Genomic DNA, 20952 nt, shown 5'->3' with positions numbered 1-20952 from the left:
CAGGGCTTTTGGCCAGCCAGCATTGAGCCTCAGTTTCCTCATTTGTAAAGCGGGGAGTTGGGGTGCTGCTCTCACTTCCACACGTCACAGGAGTTGAGGTGAGGCTTATGAAAGGTAGTTTTTGGTTTTTTCACTTGAAAAGAGAAGGCTTGGTCCTTGGCCTCCGGGACAACCTGGCTTCGCCAAGTGACGGGAAAAGCACAGGGCCAAGTCAGGGACTCATCAGGGCGAGAAAGTTCATAGAACCGAACTGCGCAAACAGGTCAGGGACAGGCGTGCGTACTCAAGGTCGTGGTCGCCGGGATCATTGTCAGGGACCCGAAGATGGGTGGGCTCAGTGTGGTCCCTCACACCCCCATGGAGGGTGGGTGGTCACCTTGACGAATCGGGGCGTGATGGGTGGGAGGGAGGGTGAGGTCTTGGGGTCCAGTGATTGGAAGTCACAGCGTGCAAACCCTCCATGCTCAGGTGGTGAAGCCACGTGGCCTCAGGAGGCCCGGTCAAGTGCACAGAGAGGAGAGGGGAGCGCAGGTTTGACCGGGCCTTCGCTTGAGGTCAGCAAAGCCGGGGAAGAAGGGACCCGCAGGCTGGCAAGAAGGGAGTCCCAAGGGAGCTGCATCCTGAGGACAGGTACCCCGGGTGAGGGTGGGGGGGGCGCAGTCACCTCTGAGAGCACGAGGCCCGGAGAGGCAGAGCCAGGAGGAGTGGGCGGCCGACGATGGCTGCAGGGTTGGCTCCCGAGGGCTGTGGGCCAGTCTGTGAGTCACATCGGGGTACACGACGGGGCCAGACCGTGGAACCGGAGGTGGGCAGGTGGGCTGGTGAGGACCAGCACTGAGGCGGCCGTGGGAGCCCGAATATGGCACCAGCTCACTGCCGGGCCCCTGGACCCGAGCATGTCCGGTTGCCTCTTCGTGACCTCCTTTCGGGCCGGCGTCTCGTCTGCACCATCAGCAGCAGCCGTCACTTAGCCTTCCAGCCTCTGGCTTTTTCTGGCCAGTCTGCACGTCATTATCATGACACTTCCTTGAAATCATGGATCGAATCATCGTTTTGTCGTTCCCAAATCTGCGGTGGCTTTGCGTTGCTACCTAGAAACGTCCGGACCTCCCAGCGGGGCTTAAACTCTCCATCTTTTCCCTGCATGTCCTCTGTCACGGGCACAGCACCCCCTGCAGGGCTCTGGTCCACCTTTTCCCACCTCCCTGCCCTGGCGTGGCCCCTCCGCCTCCCTGGGTCATGGCCCTTAGCGTCTGCCTAGAACAGACATAGCAGTGACATATTCTGGTTCCTTGCCTTCATGAGCCTGTGGGTCCCTTCAGGGGACAGGGACTTGGTCTTTTTTATCTCTGCGTCCCCGCCACCAGGCCCCTTGTAGAGGAGACGCCCGGGTGTTTGCTGACCGGACTTCAGTTGATTAGCTGGGCAGACAAACCAAAGTGGTTCGAATGAATGTCTCCTGGAGTCATGGGCCAGAGTCAGATAGGCAGGCCAAGACCGGGATGGAAGTTGTTCTAAATAAAAGTCATTGTTTTTCCTTCTCAAGTGAAAACAGCCACTTTTTTCAACTCATATTATTGATGATCTGTTCTCTTTGGCATGGGGGGGGGGATAGATACTATGAGGTAGCAAATACAGTCTCTTCTCGAGAGTCTTGAGATTTCGTGTGTAAAACCTACATGTGACGACAGAGTGAGGCTGGCAGGGGCCGTAAGGGTGCCGTAAGCAAGAACCGTAGGCCCAGAGGGGAAGAGCCCAGTGCTACCAGTTGGGGTTCCTGGGGCCGCTGCCGTGGAGGTTTGTGGGCTTGCTGACCGGGTCGGGGGTAGGTGGATAGCGGGCTCATTCCGGTGGACCAAGATGATGTGAACAAGCTGTGAAAGTCACACGTGTAAACACATGTGTTTGACATGACCATGAGCCCATTTGGACTGACTCTAGAGAGATGGCCTTCTCTGAATTAATTGTTTGTGCGTCTGTGTGTTTGTGTCTCTGTTTTCCAGACTCAAACCATGAATTACGTTGGGCAGTTGGCGGGCCAGGTGTTCGTCACCGTGAAGGAACTCTACAAGGGCTTGAATCCTGCCACCCTGTCTGGATGTATTGATATCATCGTTGTTCGCCAACCCAACGGGAGCCTTCAGTGTTCCCCTTTCCACGTGCGCTTTGGGAAGATGGGGGTCCTGCGCTCCCGAGAGAAAGTGGTAAGAGCCTAGGGCCCGGTGACCTGGGGTACAGTTTCTTTCTTCAGAGAAAAATCATCGTATTTCTGTCTGTACACAGAGCTTTGGACCTCTGGGATCGTGGCTTCACACTGGAAGGGGCTGGTCACTGAATTGACAAGTGTATTATCTCCATCTGTGGTGTTAAATTGCTCCAAAACGTAGTGGCAAAAACCAGCTACTTATTAAGCTCGTGGGTTCTGTGAGTCAGGAATTCAGACCAAGCGTGGCCAGGCTGGGGTTTCTCTGCCCTCTGCCATCTGGAGCCTCATTTGGAGGGCCCACTCCAAAGATGCGGTCACTCACATGGCTGGTAGCCCCTCGGCTGGGCTCTCAGCTGAGAGCGTTGGCCAGAATGCCCACATGTGGCCTCTCCACGTGGCCTGGGTGGCCGCACAACACGGCGGCTGGATATAGGGTGAGCATCTCCAGAGGAAAGGAGCCAGGTGGACCCTGCCTTCTTCTGACCCAGCCTCGGGAGTTCCATAGAGCCACTTCTGTTGTGCTCTACGTGCTGGGCATAATCGCAAGCCTTCCCGGGCTCAGGGTGGGTGGGTGGGGGGGCAAATAGACTCCACTTCTGATGGCGGAGAGCACGTAAGCCTGGGTTGATTGATTGAGGTTTGGAATTGTGAGATCCTTCGGGGATGTATGTGATTAAAAGATGTGTATGTAGAGACACGGCATCCCCCATGAGGTTTCCTGTGGCGGTGGGGTGTGTTTTTCCTTCAGGTTGACATAGAAATCAACGGGGAATCCGTGGATTTGCACATGAAGTTGGGAGACAATGGAGAAGCATTTTTTGTTCAAGAGACTGAGAGTGATCAGGTAAGGAAGGCTGGGCGGTCAGTGTTACTTCCTAGTTTTGAATTTCGAGCAGTGCTTATCTAGAGGTCGCAGCGGAAGTTTGTGTGGCGAAGTAATGCTCGTGCTGGGCGGTGTAGACCATCACGGCAGAGAAGGGCGGCTGTTTCCCTATAGCAGGGGTTTTTGCGCCAGACGGGTGGGTGTGTGCTGTGTCCACACAAGGCTCACCGGTCCTGCTTCCGCGTGCCCACCGTGTCCAAGGAGACGGGAACCAAAGCACATCCAAGCTGTTGTCCAAAGCATACAGCTTACACTGGTGTGTCAAATCCCAGAGGGCTGACTGTTCTAGTTTCTGTTTAGTGAGTGACCAAATCCCTTGCATTTTTTATTAAAGATATTAACAGCTCTGTTAAGATACAGTTTGGGTCCAGATGATCTATCCATTTCTAGGATACGAGTCCGTGGCTTTCAGTATTGTCTCTTGTATGTGCAACTGTCACCAGTCAATTTCAGGACATTTTCATCACCCCACAAAGAAACCCTGTACCTGTTAGCCATTACCTGCCTATTCTCAAGCCCCCATTCCTGCCTGAGCTCTAAGCAACCACCCTGCCTTCTGCTGGTATAGGTTTTCCTGTTCTGGACGTCGCACGAATTCAGTCTTACAGCATGTTGTCTTTTGTGCCTGTCTTCGTCCACTTTGCATGTGCTCCGAGGTCATCCATTCTGTAGCCCGTATTGGCGAGATAACAGCCCGTTGTATCCATGTCCCCCATTTTGTGTATCCCTTCGTGCGCTCAGGGACACGTGGGATGTTTCTACCTTTTGGCTGTGATGAGTAATGTTGCGCCTTTGTGTGGACATATGTTATCATTTCTCTCGGGTGTGTACCCAGGAGTAAAATTGCTGTGTCACGTAGCAACTCTGTGGTTAGTGTTTGAGGAACTCCCAGACCGTTGTCCAAAGCTCTGCACCGTTTTACATTCCCACCAGAAGTGCAGGAGAGTTTTGATTTGTCCACATCCTCATCAACACTTGCCAGCTGACCGATTCCAGCCGCCCTGGGGGGTGTGGAGGGGTGCCTCGATGTGGTTTGCATCTCCCTGATGACTAATGATGTCGAGCATCTTTTCACGTGCTTATTGGCCGTCTGTATATTTCCTTTAATGTGTATTTTCTAAGTTTATTTATTTATTTGGAGAGAGACGGAGACAGCGCAAGTGGGGGAGGGGCAGAGAGAGAGGAAGAGAGAGAATCTCAGGCAGGTTCCGCACTGTCCGCGCAGAGCCCGATGCAGGGCTCGTACCCACAGACCGTGAGATCATGACCTGAGCCGAAACCAAGAGTCGGATGCTTAACCCACCGAGCCACCCAGGTGCCCCTGTATATCTTCTTTAGAGAAATGTCTACTCAGATCTTTTTTAAATTGGGTTTTGGTCTTTTTATTATTGAGTTGTTGAGAGTTCCTTATATGTGCCTATTCGCTTTCTTGATGGTGTCCTTTGGAGCACAAAACTTAAATGTCGATGAAATCCAGTTTATCTCTTTCTGTTTCCTTTTGTTACTCCTGCTTTCGGCGTCCTAGCTAAGCATCCTTTGCCAAATCCAAGGTCATGATAATTTACCGCTATGTATTCTTCTAAGACAAACCACTTTCAACTCTTCCCTTCATCGAGAAAGCCACCTTGAGGGATCCTGTCGTGATTCCTCAGTACAATCCACTTAGACGAGTTCCTTTACAGGAAGATAGCAGCTTTATGGGAAAGGAGCAGATCTCAACAGCTCCAGGCTTTTAACGCGAATGCCCGTAATTTCAGTTTCAGGATAAAACCGTCCCAGGCTCTGTCCCCACCCAAAGGTGTGACATGAAAGGAACACCAGCGTCCTCATCCCATACCCTTCATCCCTTAATAACCCCAGGCGGCAGGGCAGGGGAGGGGAGGGTTGGGAGGAAGGGCAGGAGGGGGGAGTCCCTGCCAATCTTTACCTTCCTATTCAAAGGGAAGGCTCTGAGAAGCATTAATTCGGAATTACCGATTCTTTCCATCTCAGATGGATACTTGATTTTACATTTCTGTTGTCCCTTAGCTCTGGACAGATTTTACACTGTGAGAGTTGAAGACGCGTTTGGGGCGAGGCTGTCATGGAAGGTGCAGACCCGGGGGCCTGCTGTGCTGGCCTTGAGGGTGCCTGTGGGTGGGATGGGGCTTCGGAGGCCAGAGTGCGTTCTGCCCCTTACGCCTGCCTCTGGCGACCCCTGGAAGGCCGCCGGAAGCCCGGGAAGCCTGCGTCCCTCATCTCCGGATTGCCCCAGGATGCGGTCTCCCCCCACAACCTGCGGCGATCTGCCTCTCCCCTATCCAGCCTGTGGACCCTTCTTTGCTCTTAACCCCATCTCAAGGCCGTCCACATTTCGACTTTGGCCCACTGCGCGGCTGGCTGAGATGACCTCTCCCCTCCCAGCCCGAGGCTTCGGCCCTGAGATGTTCATTGTATATGTGCAGCACATCGGATGTTCTCTAAACCTCTTTGAGAGAGAGAGAGAGAGAGAGAGAGAGAGACAGAGAGAGAGAGAGACAGAGAGAGACAGAATCTGAAGCGGGCTCCAGGCTGTCAGCTCAGAGCTGGAGGCGGGGCTCGAACTCACCAGCTGTGAGATCATGACCTGAGCTGAAGTCTGATGCTTAACCGACCGAGCCACCCAGGTGCCCCTGTGTATGTTCTTTACTTCTTGTTACTGAGTGTCGCATAATAAATAAGTCATTCGTTAATACAATGATCTTTACAGTTTTTTAAAAACTGCCAAATCATTGTTAAACGACTGTTAAATTGACAGGCTGTGTGTTTTTCCCTTTTGCTTTCAAGAAGAGAGTCAGTATCGAATCATCAGCTATGTGCCAGGATGTGCTCTCTTTGTCGGCAGGTTTGGGGATGGCGGCTGTCAGGTGTTTTTTTTCCTTTTTTTTTTTTAATTACTGTCATCTTCATTCAGTGCGTATGAAAAAATACATACACATTGTTTCTCCCTTTTGCACACAAGCATGCACGCACACACTTACCCAAAATGGAGTCCAGATCCCAGGGTGATATAATGCCTCAAAGCCCCTTTTCTCCTCTTTGCTTTAGATATTTCAAACACAGCTGGCTTTTGGTGGCCTGAAGTCACTAAGTACCTTGCTTTGTTACAAGTAGGAAAACGCAGGATTCGGTACAAATGGCATTTACTGCCTCGTTGACTCTGTGGCCGGCTATCAGGTCTGGCCGCCGCAGCCCCCAGACGTGGCGTCCAGCCGGCCTGCCCCGCACGGCCCTCGCCAGGGGCGCTCAGGCTCCTACAGGGACCCTGGCCGGCCTTTGGCAGCATCCTTCCTGCTCCTTATGCCCCAGTTCATGAGACTCTGAAGACGATTTTGTCCCGTAGGAAGTGATCCCCATGTACCTGGCCACCTCCCCTATCCTGTCGGACGGAGCCGCCCACATGGAGTGCCAGTTGAAAAGGAGCTCGGTAGATCGGCTCCGAACCCTGGACCCCAGCACGTCAGCCCAGGCCTCACCTCCCAGTGAGGCCCCTTCGAGCAGCTCTTTAGTGAAGAAGAGAAGAAAAAGGAGGAGAAAGTCCCAGCTGGACACCCTGAAAAGAGACGACAACATGAACACATCTGAGGACGAAGACATGTTTCCCATAGAGATGAGCTCCGACGAGGAGGCCGACCCGCCAGACGGCAGTAGGTAAGTGCTCTCAAGAGGCAGGACCTGTGTCCGAGTCGGGCGCGTTGACTTTTTAAGATGATTCTTACAAACTCTTTTTTTTTCCCCCAGAATTCCTTATTCTTATGGTAATGTATTTTAGATGGAGTTTAAAACACATTTTTTTTTCAGTGTTTTTTAGTTCGTTTTTGAGAGAGACAGAACGTGAGCAGGGCAGGGGCAGAGAGCGACGAGGAGACACAGAATCCGAGGCAGGCTCCAGGCCCTGAGCTGTCAGCACAGAGCCCGACGCGGGGCTCGAACTCGTGAACCGTGAGATCGTGACCTGAGCCGAAGTCGGCCGTTTAACCGGCTGAGCCACCCAGGAGCCCCATTTTAGATGGAGTTTTAGAATTCTGTGGACCCAGCCTTAAAGTAGCAGAGAGATTTGAGGCAGCTGGTCATATCAGACCTCCTCGTCTGGTAACTTCGACCTCTAGGACAGAGCCAAGGAACAGAGGACTGAGCAAGCTAATACTTCCTGCACCAAACCATAGTTTCAGAACCTGACCTGTGTACTCTTTATTTTTTTTTTTATTTTTTAAATTTATTTAGAGAGAGAGAGAGAGAGAGAGAGAGGCTGAGAGAAAGGGAGAGAGAGAATCCCAAGCAGGCTCTGCTCTGTCTACGCAGAGCCCGACGCAGGGCTCGATCCGTGAGATCATGACCTGAGCCGAAATCAAGAGTCGGACGCTTAACCAACTGAGCCACCCAGATACCCCAGAACCTGCCTGTTCTTATCGGGACGCCGGTTGTGTTCCCGGCAGTCGGACTGGCTTCTAGCTAGGGCCTGATCTGTGATAGACTTCAGGTTACGAGCGCGTGTAGAACATGGCCAGTTTTCCCTCCAAACAGACTTCCCCGTTTTCAATTTTGATGAGGCCCAAGGTTTAACGGTCATCTTGTTTGACTCTGCTTTGCTTTTGACAGTGCAGTGACATTGTGCTTCTGTGTGTTACTATTTTGGTGACAACCGCCAGTTTTCAAAGAGAAAAACTCCTTTGTAAGGGAGCTTGGTGGTTCAGACTTTTATGTCATTCGGTATCATTTTTGATGACTGTTCTTGTATCTTGTTAGCATCAAGAAGGGATAAGGGACATCAGGAGTATCCCTCTGCTTCATTATTCAAAATAGGACATTGTTTTTTTTTCTTGGCTAAAAATACAGGCAAATTGGCAATGTCCCTTTTCCTAACTATAGCCTCTAATCTGCTGCAGGCTCAGAAGCTGGTGGCTGGGCTTATTATAGTTGCCATGCCTGTGTGGCTTTTCATTCCAGAACTTGGTTGGTGATAGATACCTCAGGGAACACCAAACATACGGACAGATGGCCTCCGCGTGAGTGAAATAGCGCGTCCTATTTTTTTAATGAAGGCATTCTACCTGAAACAAGGCAGATCTGCAATCATTTTGCAGTTACAAGATTCCTTTGGTCTCTATCACGTATTTGTTCTGCTGGATGAAGCATTATCCGTGTGTGGTCATTCAGTTATTCGGCAGCCCCACCTGTGCACAGCGAGACCTTGACAGCCTCCTGGGTCTCGTTTTGGTGTCACAGTGTATACAGCAGGCTGTGTAACCATCACACACGTCTGTCAGTCCAGGTGCTTGAATACAGTCACTTTACATTTGCAATTCGGCCAACGCACGAAACACATTTATATGTGTCTCTGTCTCACTTTTTCCCTCTCTACTGCCCGCAGTATACCCGGGTGGTAGAAGGAGGTCGTGTTACTCCATAAACAATTGAGAGATAATCGGTATGAAATGGAAACTTGCCTTTAGTGTGATGAATGTATCACTAATAGTTCCTTGACTTTCGTCTTCTCTTTTTTTCCTCCAGAACTCTTCCTAATGATCTATCTGCATTCCAAGAAGAGGTTTCTAAGGAAAACCCTTCCCCCATCATGACTTACCCTCAGTCAGCATCGTACCCTAATTCTGATAGAGAGTGGTCACCCAGCGCAAGGTAGGTTGCTGGGGGAAAGCGTGTGCGTTCGCGCACCCTCGTCCAGAGGATTTGAAGTCAGTTATAGGAGGTGTGTTTAATAAAAGAGTGAAGTAGACGTAAAAAGTGAAAAAAGGCCGTTTAGAGTAGGAGGTACGGATCAGGATCGAAAAAGGACATGGGCAGACCAGAAACTTCTGATATCCCAGTCAAACTGCCAACGTGGCTCTGGGCTCCCCATAGGTGACGTTGAAGGAAAGACCACTTAAGTTACTCGGTGCTAAGTGTCAGTGGGAGAGAACAGGTGACTGAGCCTTTCCTGACACTTAGCTCTCAGATAAGGTTCAGGAACACAGCTGTCGCTCCAGGAGCCCCCGAGGTGGTTCTGGGCTGTTAGAATGATGCCCTGTCCTCATGCTTAATGCCTTCTGCCAAATTCAAGGGTATTTATTTCCCTGAGAAGAAGTCTGACGTCACCCTAGAATCCGGTATAAAGTTGGAGGACCAGACCTGCTCCCTGTGCAGGTTGCCCTCCCGAAGACTCCAGAGACTTCTGTCAGTGCCAACTCGGAGAGCACGTGAGCCCCTCTGAGCACTTCTCAGAAGAACTGGGGAGGGGACAGATGGAAACCGTGTGTCCTCAGCAGGGATGGTCTCACCCCCACTGAGACCAAAAAATTGGCTCCTGGGCAGCACAGACTTCTTAGATGTTATAATGGCTCGTGGCCTCTGAAGGGCCACAGCACATAAGCAGTTGCACAGTCTGGCCATGGGGTTGAAATTTCACAGTGGAGGGAGGGCCACTGGGGAAAAAAAGTCTCAAATGTGCGAACTGATGACTTCCTTGGATTATTCTTGTTCCTAATGTGTTGGAGGTACTTCTAGTTTCTAGTGAAAGTGTAGGAGCCCCTGTCACAAAGGCTTCCTGCCTCCCTGCCTTCCAGAGTCTGCCAAACACACTCCTGGTTCAAGTTTGACTAGAGTGACCTTGCTGATGCCACAGCACAGTCAGCAGCATGCACTGGGGTCGAAGTCACAGAAAAATAGATGTGTCCCATACCTGGTTTCCAGCCAGGACCATGACCGTGAGTGTTAGTCACCAGGGTGGGGCTGGGGGCCTGTGAGGCCTCCCTGTGGGGGTCTGTCTGCAGACCAGCCCCGTGCAATAGAAGCATAATGCCAGCTCCGTATGTCATTTATAATAATCTAGGAGCCATCCTTAAAAGGTTGAAACTGATGAAGTTAATTTTTGTATATTTCCTTTGACCCAGCATATCCAAAACATCATCAAATAACTAGTTTTCAGAAAGTTATTAACGAGGTATTTCGCAATGTGTAAGATCATTGTGAATTTCACATGTGTGGACCATCTCAGTTGGGACGCGTCCTATTTCAAGTGCTAGGTAGCCACGTGTGGCTTGTGGCTGTCGTGATGGACAGTGCAGATGTTAGACCTTTCTGGAACCTCCTCCATTGTCCCCCTAGATCTGTGGAGATGAACCCTAAGGGAAAAGCATGGTACTTTAGAAAGACAACTGTGTGGAATACTTAGAAACCACTAAGGGGTTGAAAAATCTGTTCAAACGCTCTGCATTCATTTTAAGAATTTAAAAGAAGTGTTTTATTTTATTTTTTGTTTATTTTTGAGAGGGTGAGTGAGCAGGGGAAGGATTGAGAGGGAGGGAGACAGAGGACCCAAAGCAGGCTCCAGGCTCTGTGTTCACAGCAGCGAGCATAATGCGGGGGCTTGAACTCACGAACCATGAAATCGTGACCTGAGCCGAAGTCGGTCGCTCAACCGACTGAGCCATCCAGGCGTCCCAAAACAAATGTTTTAAACTCAACCCTGGGAATGTTTCTCTGTCTCTCATGTTTTCCTGTCTGAATCCAGAACAGCGACCATGTCAGATCATGTGGGTCTGACTGCTGTCAAATGCAATTACAAATCAGGATAAATAGATGCATTTCCATACTTGGAATTACGCATTTTCTTTTCTTTAAAGAGACGGCTGGCAGCAGAGATGATCAAGTCTTTGGTGTATGCAGCTTGATCAAGCACTAAATTCTGACCAGAGAAAAACAATCTTTTATGGGCAGAAGGATGAAAGAGAAAGTGAAATGAGTCTTTTAGCAGTTTCCTGTTCTTGTGGTGCAAAAAATTCATGTTGATTTCCTAGTGATTTCAACAGCTCGTCCCCTAGTCCTCTGCGGTAGTCGGATGCCTAAGCATGTTCATTTTCTTACAAATGTTATTGTGGAGAGTTGGTCAAAGAATTTATATGAAATGTAATTTAATTGACCTATGATTTTTCTTTCTTTTAATGTCTATCACGTGGTATCCAGCAGCCTGATAGATTGCCAAGGGACTGCCCCCCGCCTGGCAGTTGTGGCCGAGGGAGGCCTTTCTAGCTCTTGTCCTTCACGGCCTTCCCACTTCTATGCTTCGGAAAGGTAGAGGGGCTTTTTTCCCCACTTGGATGTCTTCCCTAATAAAAATTGTGCTCTAACTCTTACGTAAAAGTCTGTTTACCATTGACCAAATTACTTATGCAGAAAACCCGTAGAGGTCACGCAAGTGAAAATTTTGATCTAACGCTTACAAATCTATTCGACTAACCGAATTACTTATGAAGCAAATACACAGAGATGATTATTTTCCTTCGATGTTTTTAAGCATTTGTAGATTATTAGATGTTTTTTTTGCTACTAAATTTGATTCTCTGCGCATTAGTAGTGATTAAGCAGAGAGTCCTTCCTAATTTTGTGGAGTGCTGTGCAAAACAGAATAATGAAATAAAAGTTGGGAACATGATCCTTCTTTTGTCTCGAGGGTTGTTCAGCAAATAAGTTTATAAGATCTTTAGTATAGGGGAAGTTATTATAACTCCTTTAAATAGCTTTTTAGACTTCCTGAATAATGGAGTCATGTTTCCACAACATTTCTAGAATGGAATTTCAGAGACTAGCACAGGGGGATCTTAAGGTTTCGGATTATAGGTTTGTATATTCCTCGGATGCCGTGGTCTGCGATTTCGGCCTCCTTCCCTCCGTGTCGCCCATACTCTAAGCTACATGGTGGACCTACATGGCTTACTTTATAACCTTTAACAGCGAAGCTATGATTAAGTTCTATGTGGGAAACTGTTTTTCTTCGTGATTAAAGAATCAGGTCTCAGGAGGTGCTTTATTTGGGGGTTACATGTGCGGAGGAGAGACCATTTTAAAAAGAGTACCCGAAGCGGTGAACGGTTAAAACTGACTTGCCTAACTGGGGCTGCCAGAATCCTGAAAACTATTAACGTGGCTAATAAATGCATTACTTATGAAGATCAGTCATTGACCTTGTAAGCCTCCTGCTTTGAACAGCCCTTGATCTTGAAAGTCCAGTATGTGGTGGTGGGAAACTTTGGAACCACCATTCTTCTCATCAGTCACCCTCGGCGTTGGGAGTCTTCTCCCCGGTTCACCTTCTGTGAGCCTGGATCCCATAGAGCGTGTGCACGTGTTTGCGCACCAAATGCTTTGGACAAAGGCCGGCGACGCCCACGTGCCGCCATTTGTGTGGCGTGTTGAGCGGGAGAGAAGGGACTCCTAGCTGACGGCTTCCACGCCCGGTTTGGTTCTCTGTGAATGCGGATTTGCAGCCCTGGATACTTCTCTGGAAACCTATGGCTTGTGACGTCCATCAGAGGATCAGAATATCAGGGATTCTGGAGTTGGTGCCGCGAGAGAATGGTGCTCAGCATTTGCCTTCTTCCTAGCGCAGGGGTTGGCAGACTGCAGCTGGTGGGGCCACACGCGGCCCTCCACCCGTCCTCGTGGTGTTGTGGGCACGAGGCTAGTTCGTTCCCGCGTCGTCCGGGGCCGGTTGGGCGCCACGGTGGCAGGATTGGGCAGTTGTGACAGAGACCGCGTAACCCACAAAGCTTGAGCCGTTTGCTCTCTGGCCTTTCCCAGACAAAATTTGCTGGCCCCCTCCTCCTCTAGGGCAAGTTCAGTGGCAAGGGCTTTACTTCGTTGAGCGCAGCGGGTAAGACAGTTCCGTGTTCCACGGACTTTGTAACAAAATAGAGATCATATTTTATGTGATAGAATCGAACAGCAGGAGCTTGTGACGCGGACGATGTGAGATTTGGGTGCAGTGGTGTTGAGGACAGGGAGCCGATCGCAGCGCGCTATTTCTGTGATGACGATTGTGTAGGTACGCTGGCGGCCACGACATCCCCTCCGCAGATCTCACGTACGTTGAATACGTAATTGTGGACACACCAGTGCCCGAAGACCATTGGCCCTTCGGGGAAAAACGTAATTGTAGGACCAGAGGGAAGCAAGAGAGGTAGGAGGGTGATGAGCACATTACCCCTCAGATGTAGGGAGCGCTCCGGCTTCCTCTTGTGGGACCACTTCCCAGAGGGCAGAAGAGGGTGTGTTGGTGTGTTGGGAGACGTGTCCCATTGTATACACTCGTCCAGTACACGTGCCGGTGAACTAGAGCGTGAGGGCCACCTCACGGCAACGTACCGCTTAGATGGTTTGCTGGGCAGTGGGCGCCATGGGCGATGAACCAGCCTATGAGCACCTCAGTGTGAAACGGAGGAGGGAGAGAGAGTGGTTAGTCTGGTCCAGATGGCTTGGTGACGGAGCTGGGGACCGATTTGGCCAGGAAGGGTCCCTGTTGGTTTCGTACAAGTTGGGTTTCGTCCACGACCGCTCCTCGTCCTGACGGGAAGGTGTATTCGGTCGGAGTTGAACTCGAACTCAGGGCCGCGAGGCCAAGCATGGCTATGAGTGGTGGCTCACAAGACTGGAAGGTCCGGGGAAGCGGGTCATCCCCTGCTTCGTGCAGTATCATCGTTTAACGCTGGGGGAAATGACGTGGGAGAATAAAGGCAGGGAATGATTAAGTGAGTTCTGTTTTTCTCCTCCGGATGTTGTTCCGGATGCTGTGAGAAGTTTACAGATTAAGGTGATTACTCTTGGCCGGTCACTCTTGGCTGGACAGAGGGAAGGCTTCGTCCCTGTCCAAAGAGTAGAGATACAGAAAATAGAGGGATGAGAACACAAGTTCTAGCCACTTAAAAGCTGGCCTGAGAATCCAGCCTCAGGCTATGTTGTTACAGAACGAGCCTTAGCCAACGGGTGGGTCTTTGACGGATTCCTGGAAGATCTCGTAGTTTGTAAAAACCTCCACGTAGAGGCTCCTGCCACGCTAAGCGAGTGTATTTTTGGCATCCGGCATCTGTGGCAAAGTTGGCACGCGAAACAGTTCCCTGTTTTCGAAGCCAGCGCGGATTCGTAAATGTGTGAAGCGTAGAATTGGATGGGGGCGTGTCTGAGAGAGGCGGGACCCCTCCGCAGCTGAGAGCTACCAGACTGGGTCTGGACGTGGAGAACGCAGGGGAGGTGAGCTGAGGGCGAGGTGGGGAAAGATGGGTGGTTGCGAGGTGAGAACAAACTCTTTTTTCCCCCTTTCTATTGTCATCTGCCTTTTCCTCAGTTCTCCTTTCTAAATGCCCCTTCTCCTCTTGGAATTCGCCAGCAGGGCGGGCAGGTGGCCCACGTTGGGAGGCGCCTTCCACCTGCCGCGCGTTCTGTGGCCCCCTGGTGGCCACAGGTGGGAATGTCATGAAGCTTGTGTGCATTCTCTGGGCTGTTGGAACCGTAGAATTGTGGACCGAAGACATCTAAGAAAAGTGTCTCTTCCCAGTCTAATCGTGGATTTGTGTTTCCTTAAGTCCTTCAGGCTCCCGACCTTCAACACCTAAAAGTGATTCGGAATTGGTCAGTAAGGCCGTGGATAGGACGGTGCAGAAGAATAACCTAGAAATGCTTTGGCTCTGGGGAGAATTGCCCCAGGCTGCAAAGGTAAGTTTCTCCCCCTGCCTCCGTTCTGCCATACACCGAAGATGGTTTCTAAGAACGTGAAATGGGCATCATAATCTTTTCTTTCGAGAAATTTTGTTTCATATTCTAGTCTACTAAAAGAATCTTGAGAATATTTTTACAGATTTTTAAAAAATATCATAAAGCCTTTAGAACGTGCTAGAGCGTCTTGTAAACCCAGTAAATATTTGTCATATGAACGAATGAAAGAACGAATGAATGAGTGAACATTGAAAGCACTCCTGTGAAGAATCCAGACCAACACCCTTTGCAGGAAAGGTCTGTTGGGGCAAAGTTGTGGATTCTTTCCTTTTCTGGGTTTATATTTAGCTCTCACAGAAAAATGCTGATTTCACTGCCCACAAGCTATAGTGCTGACCTAGCCAACCATCTTTACAAACTCGTGTCATTTGTTGCTGGAGAAACGGAGTGAAAATGCTAACCCATCACTTCTTCTGGCAAAACGCTTCCAACCACAGACGTGCTGTAGTGTTGTTTTCATTTGTGCTAGAGGCTTGTGAGATCGGGTCCAGAAACAAATACCCTCCCTTCTCTCTCTAACCCACAAATTGCATTTTGGTTTTTGTTTGGATAAATCTTTTCCAGAACTGGCAACTCCTTGGAGAAGTAGAATCAAATGTTAGTTTCCCACTCAGGCGAACCGACCGCCAAATCTTTACTTATTCACTCACGTTTTGGGGGTAAAACGTCATTAAAATATAACATGCGTCCAGAGAAACGCCCAGATCATAAGTGCGCAGAAAATAAACTTTCACACTATGAATGTATCCACGGGACTTGCACCCAGACGGAGAAGCGGGGCTTAACCAGCAACTTGGAAGCCCCACCCTTTGTAGTTACTATTCAGATTGACCCCCCAGAAGGATAAACAGCCCCCTGCTCTAACTGCAGAGGTTAGTTTGACAACACTCATCATGTTGTTGTGTGTAGTTGTAATTCACCTCTTGTCATTGCTGCGAAATACCCGCCGTATGAATATACTTCCCGTTCTACTGGTGGACGTTTATTTGAGCCTCTTGTATCTGTCGGCCTTTACTAATCCCACTGACTTCTCTTTGGCAGCTGATGTTATATATGAAAGTTCATTTGCTACGGATAGTCTGGTTTTTCTAGAATCTTTTGGCCGGTATGGAAATCGCCGGGTGGCTCCCGAGGCTTAAATGTCCGTCAGACGGGCGGACAGTTCTGCAGATCTTTAATTGGTTGATCGTTTTTCCCCAGCTGACTCTGTTTTCCTGTTTGCCCACGCTCTGACCATTGTGTCCGTCTGTCTCTCTCTGCCCTTCTGATCTAGTCTCCACACAAGATGAAAGACTGCAGTCCATTAAACGGTAGGAAAGTCTGTGATAAGACGCACTTTCAGACCGTTCAGAGTGAATCTTCAGATGCGTTCAGTGACCAGTCGCCGACGCTGGCCAGGCCTCCCGTGCCGCCCGGTTTAGAGTCGAGCAAGCCTCCAACGGACGTGCAGTGTGTGAACGAAGATGATGTCGAGGCCTTAGGAGCCGCGGCCCCGCCTTTACCCGCGATTGAAGACCCCAAGCCCCTGTCTGCCAGTGTGGCCCCGATGGCGAGCAAGACAGATTCTCCTTCCAGGAAAAAAGGTGGGAAGGCCCGCGTGTGCTGGCTCCTTGTGCGTGAACTTGGTGCTCTGTCTGCACGCTTGGGTTCCTTCTCTCGGTTGTTCCGAATATGTCAAGGTGGGTGCTGGACCGGGACAGCCGTCGCGTTCAGTTTGTGCCCTTTTGCTGAAGGTGTTAAAGTATCAGAATTGAGTTACAGACAGTCAGACGAAAGGAGCCGTTGGGGGCGGTGCAGTGAGCCCCCTCACTTTGTAGATCGGGGTGCTGGGATCCACGGGGATGCAGTCTTTTTCACACACTTGGGGCTATGTAGGAAGTTGATTAGGGAGCTCATCCTGGTCCCCTCTCCCCCTGCCCCGGGTTTCGGTCTAGCACGTTGCCCTGGTTTCGTTGCCGCAAGCGCCGCGTTATCCCTGCGTCCGATGAGCATTTGGGTGTTGGCCCGTTTTTGCCGGGAACGCCCCTCCTCGCGTATACGTGCTCTGTGAGGCCAAGACTCTTTTGGTCTGGTTTCCTTTTGTGTCCCCTGCGCTCAGAATGGTGGCTGGCACACAGTCGGTGCTCCATAATTGCTCTCTTAAGACACACCCAGCTGCCTACCCGGAAGCGCTGACGTCACGCCTGATCTGGTAACCGCGCAGCCTTGTGCGGTTTGCCGGACGTGTGTGAGCCGGTGACGTGACACCCTGGCAGAGGTGGGCAGGGGGTCTGCGGCCCTGGTGCACCGCGACCGGCCCTGCACCGTTTCGGCTGCCGTCCCCGGGAGTCCTGGCCCAGAGAAGGGCCTGCGTCATGAGTGCCTTCATCATGTGATGCTAATGAGGATGACGACAGGAATCGCTTCAGCGCACGGTGCACCTAGTACCCTTCAGGCGCTTCGCACGCGGGGGGACAGAGACGCCGCAGGGCGACAGAACTTGGTCAGGGTCACACGCTTGGCGGTGATGGGGTCACGTGCGCACTGGGGTCACTCGGCATCTGGAGTCGGGCCGCTGACTTCTGACCCTTGTGCTCTTGGGCCGGGGGGCCGCTTGTGAGCACAGTTGCACATTGCGCTTTAAGTGCCGTCTGGTGCGCCTCAGAAGTCCGCGCTTCTGGAAGGTCGCTGTTCCGACCTGGCCCGTTTGCTCTTGCAGACAAACGAAGCCGACACCTTGGTGCCGACGGCGTCTACTTGGACGACCTCACCGATATGGACCCAGAAGTGGCTGCGCTGTATTTTCCCAAAAAGTAAGATTTATTTTCACTCCTCTTACCGTTGTCTAGGTGACTCTGTGTGAGTCTGGTTTCCTCCTTCGTGGCTGACTAAGGAGCGAGGGAGAAAAGGCAGTGGGAGGCTCAGATTTTACTGTTAGAAGCAACCGGTAACGACAGTGGGCTTCCCCTGGAGACGCGCGTGGGGGTCTCCGTGCGGCTGGCTTCCCACCTTCGGAAAGGAACGCAAGCTCGCGGCTGGCTCCCGCGGTGACACCCACGGTCGTGTCGCAGCGGGCAGTGTGGCCCACACCCTGAACCGGTGGCCAAGAGCGGGCAGCCGCCCCCTGGGAGAGGTTCCCTCCCCAGGAGAGGTTCTCCCGTGGCCCTCAGGGCCCCTGTTCGGTTCTGGGATTTGCAGGGAGGGCTGGCCCCTGGGCGGTCCCGTGGCCTCTTAGGACAGCGTGCCTTCTCCTCAGTTCGTTTCCCATGGGTTTGGGAGGGGACCCCAGGAGGCTAAAATAATTGTTTCCCTCCGAAGGTGATTCGTTGAGCCTGCCTTTCTCTGGCGTGGTCCTGAGGTGACCTCCTGTGCTCCTTCGAGGGCTGTCGTGTGGCGGGAGTCGTTTGATGTCCTCGATGTCACAGTCTCTCCCCTGTCCTTCCAGCGGAGAGCCTTCCGGGCTGGCCAGACACACCAGCGACAACGGCGCCCGGTCGGCCAACCAGTCCCCGCAGTCCGTGGGCAGCTCTGGTATCGACAGCGGCGTGGAGAGCACCTCGGACAGCCCGAGGGACCTGCCGTCCATCGCCATCTCCCTCTGCGGAGGCCTCAGCGACAACAGGGAGATAACCAAAGGTAGCGCGGCCCCAGAGCCTGGCCTCGGAGCCCGTCTTTGAGCCACGGGCGCCCCCTGGTGGCCACCGGCCGCAACGTCCGGAAGCTTGGGCTTCTCTAGTTCCGTCCAAGGTCGCCTTCCGCTTGGCTGCCTCAGGGGTAGGGCAAGTGACTCATTGTCGCTCAAGGCCCAAATGTTGCCGGCTTGCAGTTGGCCTACCGGAGGGCTCTGTCGTTCACGCCACTCCTCCTACCTCCACTGTTCTTCTTCATCACGCCCCACCCCACCCCCCTCCCCGGGGGTGGTGCTTTCCGGCAGGTGAGGGTGTGCACTTCAACCCTTGGCGCTCAGAAGCCATCATCTCCCCTTCCTGCCCTGAGAAGCCATCCTAGACCCCTGTCTCCGTCCTCAGGTCCCTTCAGGGCTTCATGAGTTTCTCCGCGAGGCTGGGGCCCTTTATTCTGGAACCTGAACCGGCGGATCCGGCAGCTGGTGATGGACTGAAAGAAGTTGCTTAATGTGACCCAGCTGGCCGGGTCCATTACAGGAAGTCTTTCTCAGGCCCCCTCCCCGTCTAATAACCAGCCACACTATGTTTCCGGATCTCGGGCACCGGCCACTCTGAAGCCCCGAAGCGGAGAGCACTCTGTGGGCGGGGAAGGGGTGGGAGGAGGCTGGTGTCGGTGGTACCCCCTCTGTGGTACACTCGCCCCCACCGTCATCTCACGGGGGTCCGTACAGATGAGGCCAGATTCCCATGGCCGGGAGTCCGCGAGGAGAGTAGCTGGTGATATGAATCAGGATTCCAAAGATCCGTGTTGTGGGCACTCCGAGTTGGCATCATGACCAGGGTTTGTTTTTTTTCTGCTGGATGGGGTGACTCTCAGTGTCCCGGGTCTCCTGGGTCCTGGTTTCGTTCGGGGGATACAGGACCCCCCGAGGGAAAGGGTAGGAACAAATTAGGGTTACAGAGGTGGTCACAGCCCTCATCTAGGCTCCAGACGTGGCCCAGCTGAATGGGGGACCTCGAGTGGAAGCCAGGGCCTTGGGTCAGAGCTCGTTCTAGAAGCCGGAGTCAGGGCTGAGGTCCAGGGCCTCCTGACCCGGTGGCCTTCCCGCCTCTCGGAGCGCGGTGGGCCTGGGCGGGCAGGTCTCACGCCGTCTCCGGCACTTGCAACAGGTGACGGGGATCAGCACCGGGGCCCTGACTCTGAGTGAGCCCTTCAGGATGCCGTGCTTTCCGTGCATGACCTTGTCCTGCCTCATAGCCCCCGAGGAAGCAGGCGTGGTTCCGAACCCCACGTTACAGACGAGGGAACCGGGGTTTGGGGGGGCGAAGTACGAGCTCACTACAAGCTCACGCCAATAAGCGTGACTGATAAGCTGAGTGGCCTGGTTTCCGAGCCCGCTTACCGTTCAGCTGTTTCCGCGGATGCACCCGCGTATGTAAACGTCTTTTCCACACACCTGCTCCCGGCCTCGCTGCCTGCGGGTACGCTTCCCCGACCCCTCGACTGCTCCCAGCCTCCCTTCGTTTCTGCACAGGCCCCGTCCCCAGAACTAACTGAAGCCCCTTTCCAAGCGCAGTGGAAGAATTGTCTATACGGCTGGAAGACACTTGCGAGCGAGCGAGTGAGTGCGTGAAAAGCGAGCCTACTGGCCTTCACGAACGTTCCTTATATTTTCTCCTTATTCCCTACGATTGCCTTCACAGATGCGTTTCTGGAACAAGCCGTGTCGTATCAGCAGTTTGTGGACAACCCAGCTCTCATTGACGACCCCAATCTTGTGGTGAAGATCGGGAACAAGTAGGTTCCTCTGGGAGGTCGTTTTGGCCGTCACGCCACGCTGTGGGAAGCGCACTTTTTCAGATGCAGAGATGGCGACGGCGTATAAACCTCAGAGATGTAAAACGAGGTCTTCGTTCCAGTTTATTATTAGCTCTTCACTAGCGGCACAATCCTGTGGTGTTACCTAGTTTTATTACGGAACGTGTCCAGTCTCAGCACTTGGCCCCTGGGCCTCAGGCCTGTGTAGTACGTAGGCGGGAACAGAATAGACCGCGTACCTCCCCCGGCTTGGGTGTCTGAGGTCACGGGCCACGCAGGTGTTTTTGTAGCCTGTTGGCAAGCTTTCCTCCCTGAGGGGAAGTCAAGGGTGTTTAATTATTAAGTTGGGGTACCTGGTTGCCTTTTTTATGAAACGTGGCAAGAAATGCCACAGGCACGTTGGTGGCACCGTGGCCACCGCGCCTGCCTGGCTGTGCTTGGCCCCTGGGACTGGCTGCTGTGGGGTCAGCGGGACGAGGGGCCCTGCCGGGGAGGGGCGTGAGGGGGAGGGCTAGGGTGTTGGCCTGTTGGGGACCCAGCTGGAGTTCCAGAACTTTCCACGACTCTTTTCTCATGACGCTCGTAAGACCTTGCAGCGTGAGCCTTGATCTTTGACATCTGTTTCCTTTTCTCCCGTCAGGTATTATAACTGGACAACGGCGGCCCCTCTGCTCCTGGCGATGCAGGCCTTCCAGAAGCCTTTGCCAAAGGTGAGCTTTAACACGAGGAAGAAGAGGCGGCCCTGCAAGCGACGGGGAGACTCCTCTGGGTGGTTGGAACGTAACCGTTCTCGTAGCACCACAAAGTTCATCACATGACGTCCTTTCGGAGTTCGTGGAGTCCGCCTCTCTCGCACGCGGAGTGGCCTTCCCCTCCTTTA

General features: G+C 52.3%; 1 protein-coding gene across 1 annotated transcript in view; it reads left to right on the top strand.

Annotated features, from left to right (window-relative positions):
* Positions 1-20952, top strand: part of LPIN1 (lipin 1) — a 76429-nt gene that overhangs the window by 20181 nt on the left and 35296 nt on the right. Inside the window, exons 2-11 of the mRNA XM_047068689.1 lie at positions 2004-2204; positions 2955-3050; positions 6451-6758; positions 8619-8744; positions 14459-14588; positions 15922-16231; positions 17347-17440; positions 18073-18263; positions 19958-20051; positions 20713-20782. Coding sequence (XP_046924645.1) covers positions 2013-2204; positions 2955-3050; positions 6451-6758; positions 8619-8744; positions 14459-14588; positions 15922-16231; positions 17347-17440; positions 18073-18263; positions 19958-20051; positions 20713-20782 — 1611 coding nt within the window. The 5' untranslated portion in view covers positions 2004-2012. The remainder of the gene's footprint in view (positions 1-2003; positions 2205-2954; positions 3051-6450; positions 6759-8618; positions 8745-14458; positions 14589-15921; positions 16232-17346; positions 17441-18072; positions 18264-19957; positions 20052-20712; positions 20783-20952) is intronic.

The sequence above is a fragment of the Lynx rufus genome, unplaced genomic scaffold, assembly GCF_022079265.1.
Source record: "Lynx rufus isolate CCGP_SWC_20201006 ecotype Redwood Valley unplaced genomic scaffold, mLynRuf1.p SCAF_8, whole genome shotgun sequence".
Lineage (NCBI taxonomy): Eukaryota > Metazoa > Chordata > Mammalia > Carnivora > Felidae > Lynx > Lynx rufus.
This window is presented reverse-complemented; position numbering and strand designations above follow the sequence as displayed.